The 6389-nt window shown below is 42.5% G+C and overlaps 1 protein-coding gene across 1 annotated transcript in view; it reads left to right on the top strand.

Annotated features, from left to right (window-relative positions):
• LOC131166475 (uncharacterized) overlaps nt 1-5876 on the top strand; it is a 13529-nt gene extending 7653 nt beyond the window's left edge. Inside the window, exons 2-4 of the mRNA XM_058125076.1 lie at nt 4386-4602; nt 4770-5082; nt 5164-5876. Of these exons, the coding sequence (XP_057981059.1) occupies nt 4386-4602; nt 4770-5082; nt 5164-5648 (1015 nt within the window). The 3' untranslated portion in view covers nt 5649-5876. The remainder of the gene's footprint in view (nt 1-4385; nt 4603-4769; nt 5083-5163) is intronic.
• The last annotated feature ends 513 nt before the right edge of the window (nt 5877-6389 follow it).

Below are 6389 nucleotides of genomic sequence, written 5' to 3'. Positions count from 1 at the left end.
CTTAGTCCATGGAGCGAATTTGGGGCGTGCTCGGCTTACCCAAGCCAATCTTGTGGCACTCCTGGCTCTGCCGAGCCGAACTCGAGGGTGCATCGGCTAGTCCGAGTTGAGGTGGAGGCAAACACTTCTTTGCCGAGCCGATTTGCCGAGCCAGATTTTCGTTGAGTATTGTGTCGAGCTACTCTTACCGAGCTATTCTCGTTGAGCTGTTCTTGTTGAGCTGTTCATGCCGAGCTATTCTCATCGAGTTGTTTTTGCTGAGCTGTCCTTCGTGGGCAATTTCTACCGAGTTGTTCTTCAAGGCAATTCTTGTCGAGTTGTTTTTGCCGAGTTGCTCTTCATGGGCAGCGTCTGCCGAGCCGCTCTTCAAGGCAATTCTTGTCGAACTGTTTTTGCCGAGCTGCTCTTCGTGGGCATCTTCTATCGAGCTGCTCTTCGTGGGCATCTTCTGCCGAGCTGCTCTTCAAGGCACTTCTTGTCGAACTGTTTTTGCCGAGCTGCCGGGCTGTTCTTCAAGGCACTTCTTGCCGAGCTACTCTTCGTGGGCAACTTTTGCCGAGCTGCTTTTCAAAGCAATTCTTACCGAACTGTTTTTGCCGAACTGCTCTTCGTGGGCATTTTCTGCCGAGCTGCTCTTCAAGGCACTTCTTGCCGAGCTGCTCTTCAAGGCAATTCTTGCCGAGTTGCTCTTCGTGGGCAACTTCTGCGGAGCCGCTCTTCAAGGTAATTCTTGCCGAGCTGTTTTGCCGAGCTACTCTTCGTGGCCAACTTTTGCTGAGTTGCTCTTCAAGGCAATTCTCGTTGAGCTATTTTTTTCGAGTAACTCTTCGTGGACATTTTTTGCCGAGCTACTCGTTGTGACATTTCTTGCCGAGCTGTTTCTGCTGAGCTGCTCGTCGTTGGGTCTTTTTTGTTTAGTGAGCCATGCTCACTTGTTGGCGGTTATATGGCCTCACGAGCTTTGCTCGTTAGTTGGGCCTTCTTTGCCTAATGAGCTGTGCTCATTTGTTGGGCATTCTTTTGACCTCACGAGCTTTGCTTGTCAGTTGGGCCGATCTTGCCTAATGAGTATGCTGATTTGTTGGGCAATCTTCTGGCCTCACGAGCTTTGCTCATCAGTTGGGCCGATTTCGCCTAATGAGCTATGCTCTTTGTTGGATAGTCTTCTGGCCTTATGAGGTTTGCTCGTCAGTTGGGTTGATTTCGCCTAATGAGTTATGCGCATTTGTTGGGTAATCTTCTTGCCTCACGAGTTTTACTCGTCAGTTGGGCCGATTTCGCCTAATGAGCTATGCTCATTTGTTGGGCAGTATTCTGGCTTCACAAGGTTTGCTCGTCAATTGGGTTGATTTCGCCTAATGAGCTATGCTCATTTGTTGGGCAGTCTTCTGGCCTCACAAGCTTTGCTCATCAGTTGGGCCAATCTCGCCTAATGAGTTATGCTCATTTGTTGGGCAATCTTTTGACCTCACGAATTTTGCTCGTCAGTTGGGTCGATTTCGCCTAATGAGTTATGCTCATTTGTTGGGCAGTCTTCTGGCCTCACGAGGTTTGCCCGTCAGTTGGGGCGATTCTTCTTTGCCTAATGAGCTGTGCTCATTTTTTGGGCTGAAATCGAATAGCGTGAGAGAGAATGCAGTTATAGGTATTTATGCAAAATTTGATAATTTAATAAAGGCACACAAAATGTTCGAGTACATGACTGATAGAGATGCAATTTTATGGAACAATTTTCTTAGGCATGCTAGATTAGGTCAGAACCCCCTAGGACATTGGTATGCGAGACACCTAGGGGAGTGTAGGATCAGAACTTACTTGTATGTCCTAACCCCCTAGGGTTGCTATGCAACTTGTTACTCTTTTGCCCCTTCCCTATTTTAGAGGCTTCCCCCGTATCCTTCGAACTTTTCTCTTCAGATAAGTTCGCTCTCTTTTTGTGTCCATTACTTTTCCAGATTAATATACTTCTGCGCTCTTGCCATCAGCTCCCCCATGTCAACTGGGGGTCTCTTTCCTAGAGAAGACAGGAAGTTTCCTGGTTAAAGGGCCGTGGTCAGGGCTGCCAACGCCATTCCAATGTCTAGGTTGTGGACCTCCATGGTTGCAGTGACGAAGCGGTGCATGAACTTTTTTAGTGTTTCCCTTTCTCTCTGAACCATGCTCATCAGATGAGTCGACGTTTTGACGATTCTCCGACTTTTAAGGAAATGGCCGGTGAAACGCTGCTCCATCTCCAAGAAAGAACCAATTGATCCAGGCCGTAGGGTTCGGTACCAATATCTAGCACTACCTTTAAGGGTTGCAGCAAATGCCCGACACATGATGACATCAAGTGCGTCTTGCAATTGCATCAACACCTTGAAGGTGTCTAGATGATCAACTGGGTCAAACAAACCCTCGTACCTTTCAAAGGTTGGCATTTTGAATTTGTTGAGCAGCGGGACTTTCATCACTTCTTTAGTGAATGGCGGCTTCGAGGATCTTAGAGAGGCTTCCTTGTAGAAGAGGTTGGTCCGGCCTTCTTTCATCATCTTCTCAATTTAGTCTAACTTTTTAATCCTTTCCTCCAACTTGGTCGATCTTTGCTCGTTGTCTCCTATGCTATTCGCGTCTTCCACGTTCTTAGTGTGGTTTGTTTTTTCCTCACTCTCCTTTAGTTCCTCTGCTTTCTTAGGTGGGTTAGGGCTAACCTGTTGGTGGTGGGGGACATGCTCTTCCTGACTCTTTTGCTGCAAGAGTAGGTTGAACATATTCTCCATCTTTTGGAAGGCAAGAAATTCCTTCCTGGTGACTCCTGAATTTTCTGCGGGTGTGGAGTGGATGGTCTGAGGTGATTCTTTTCCAGCAGCAGGGCCAGAGTTGGAGCTGTGAGTTAGAGCGCTAGCGTGGACACTTTAGGCGTTTAGGGCGCCAGTGTGGATCTAGAGCTAATTGCTTTTACCATAGGATTTGACTTGGGTAGTGATTGTTGGGTTTTGACTTCCTTTTATAAGCTGATATATTTAGGGCATATCAGTGTTAGTATGTTAATTAGTGAGAGTTAAGTAAGGTATTATTGTCATTAGAATGCATTTAATTTGTAATATAAATAGAGGGAGAGACCTATCTTCAAGTTAGGTCATTCATTTTAATCAAATCTTAACAAAAATAAAGCACTACAATGCTCACGCCATAGTTACCAGAAAATGCTAACACCCTATGGAACCATGTATTGGTGCAAATGCTCCAAAAAGTGGTACATTTTCGTTCCAAAACACTAGATCTAATGATCCAAGGCTTTAGTTCAATATTTTTCACATAACCCAACTTTTTTTTAGATAAAGTGGAGAATCATCACATTTTAATTATATTTTTATCATTATTAATCTATTCTGCAGTAGAAAATCTCATCTAGATTTCAATACAGCTAGCTCAACATCCTCTCCAAACTATACAACTATCATTACTTTTTTTTCCACCAATATATCTAATTAAGTATACCCCGTTTAGAGCATGTGCTATACTGTGATCCCTTTCCTATTCCACGAACCAAAACGTTCCACATTCTAGGTAACATTGGTTCTCACACACACAAAGTACCTCATGAAAGATCTACTTAGGACTTTACAAGAGAGTATAAAACATGAAAGTAATGAAAGGTTATATATTTCCATATGGTTTGGCGGTTTGGGTTGGTTTTTACATGTTCCAAACCGTGATCCGAATTGAACTGCCTGTTTGTCAATTATTGGTTTGGTTGGTTTGGCGCTTTGACCCAAATCAATGCTCACCCCTGGAGTGATTGTTTACTTTTTTTGGTTGGGTGTTGTCTCTAGACATCTTTTTGGGTAGTGTATATTGGTTGCATTTGGTGGTTTGGGTCAGGTTTTACATGTTCCAAACCATGACCCAAACTGAACTTTCAGTATGTCAATTCTTGGTCTGATCGACTTGGTGCTTTGACCCAAATTGATGCTCAGCCCTAGGGTGAAAGTTTACTTTTTCGGTTGTGTTGTCTCTAGACATCTTTCTGGGTGATTGTAGGAGGATGTAATGATGTATTGTGTTTTTTTTGGGTGTGTTTTCTTTGCTTTTTGGTGTATGCTAGATTTATAAATTTGAGCTTCCCTGCAGTTTCCTGCTTTAATAAAATTATAATCCTGCAAAGAATTTCTGTTTTCTTTTCTTCTCTTTGTAAAATGTTATCCTGTTTTTCTCAAATCAATTTTGTCCAGCAGTCAATCTGTTAATATTCCTGGAAGGCAAATAATAAAGAACATGCTTTGTTTGCTTTGTTTTGTGTTTCTAATGAAAAACTTTCTGTGCTGCCCATTCTGCAGAGTTAGTCATGAATAAATGTTTATACTTCAATGTATAGCTGTAATTTTGAGTTTGCTTGATTGCAGAGATTCATGGAGCGAAGCAAAAAAGGTGGAAGGGTTGGATCAAATAGAAGTTAAGGCTGCTTTTGCATCTGGTGTTATTTCTACTGTCGTAGGAGGTGATGGTTCTTTGTGGGTGTGGGGAAAGTCAAAGCATGGACAGCTTGGCCTTGGGAAAGATGTTACAGAGGCCATTGTGCCTTCTAGAGTTGAAGCACTAGCAGCAGAAAAGATAGTGAAGGTGGTCTCTTTATCATGCTTAAGGTAGAAATATATAGTACATACTGATGGTCAATTGGCTTGCTATTGGTCTCATTGGGTTTAATGACATGGATGCTGCGATGGATGCTAATGCTTTTTTTTGTTCATATGAAGGAAAATTTACCGGGATGACTCTTATTCTAACAGGTATCACTTGGTTGGGGCCATGCTCTCGCACTAACTGAGGATGGAAAATTGTTTGGCTGGGGTTATTCAGCTGATGGTAGATTAGGTCAGATTGGAAGAGGCTCGGAGATGTCTTCGAGTCCCAGTGCAGATTCCTACACAGTGACACAAGTCTCAAGTTCATCACTGGAAGTTGCAGAGAATTTGGTCTTGGAAGCAATAGAGAAAGAGAAAAACTTACCAATTACCTGGGAGCCTTCTCTATTGGAAGAACTATGTGGTGTAGAAGTTGTAGACGTGGCCTGTGGGCTTGATCATTCCTTAGTTCTCTGCAGTAAGTTAAAATTTAAAAAATGCGTGCGCTGTGGGATGTGGCCAATTCTTGTTTGTAAGTTCTAATTATGTATTGTTTCAGGTGATGGTGCTCTGCTGAGCTGTGGAAGCAATGTGTATGGTCAGTTGGGAAGGGAAAGCCAAGGTCTGGGAATGCTGCCAGTTGAAATAAGCTTCCGTCCCTTGGCTGTTGCATCAGGCCTTGGCCACTCTTTTGCAATTTGTCGGGTTGGATCATCAGAGGCCATAGAGGATTCCATAAGCATTCTTTCATGGGGATGGAATGGAAGTTCGCAGCTTGGAAGGGCAGGGCGTGATAACCGTCCTTTAGTGGTTGATGGATTGGCTGGTGAGAGGCCTGTTTCAGTGTCTGGAGGCCGCGTACATTCTATTGCCCTCACATCTAAGGGAGAGGTGTGGACTTGGGGCTGTGGTAAAGATGGTAGGCTTGGGTTAGGAAGCTCAGCTAATGAAGTTGAGCCAAGCTTGCTCGACTGCTTGGAGGATGTTGAGGTTTTACAAGCAGTTTCAGGCTTCGACCACAATCTAATTCTGACTTCTGAATAAATAATGTACCTTAAAATGTATGGGGCTGATTGAATTTCCAGAATTTTGCTTGATTAAATCTCTATTCTGTTTTAATTTGTTTCATTAATGGAGTACATGCGTAAAGAGCATAATAGATTATTTGAACTTTGATTTCCGGACACAGCAGCACAAATGTGTTTCATGAGTTGAAGGCCTGTAATGCATTTGCCCCTAGAGTTGAAGTGGAGAATGCTTCTGTTCTATTCATTTGCTGGTGTGGAATCTCTCTCTCTCTCTCTCTCTCTCTCTCTCTCTCTCTCTCTCTCTCTCGCACACATCCAGTTTTGTTTTAGTTTTTCAAATAATTTTGAAAATATCACCTTTTTAGTTTTCCAAATTAGAAGTCAAAAAACATCTTTGAATTGTTAAAATTATTGAGAAAATTTAGGTAATATTTTTAAAATTATTGAGAAAATTGTAAATGAAAAATAAAACGAATTTTTCACAAGTATGCCTTAAAATTTTATAGTAGTACAATAAAATAATACAACTGTTGCTGCCTGGAGCCTTACAAGCAGGCTAATGCTGTACATTTCATGCTAAGAGAGTAGAGAGCAGCGACCAAGGGTACAATCGTAGATGCGTTTATAGATGTAGTCATAGATGCACTTGCAGATGTAGTCCCAGATGCAATTGCAAATGCTTCTGTAGATGCAGTAACAAACACTATACTGTAACTCACTTATCCATTTAAATTATTCTGTATAATTAATTGTGATC

This window comes from Malania oleifera, chromosome 10 (assembly GCF_029873635.1).
Source record: "Malania oleifera isolate guangnan ecotype guangnan chromosome 10, ASM2987363v1, whole genome shotgun sequence".
NCBI classification, from domain to species: domain Eukaryota; kingdom Viridiplantae; phylum Streptophyta; class Magnoliopsida; order Santalales; family Ximeniaceae; genus Malania; species Malania oleifera.
This window is presented reverse-complemented; position numbering and strand designations above follow the sequence as displayed.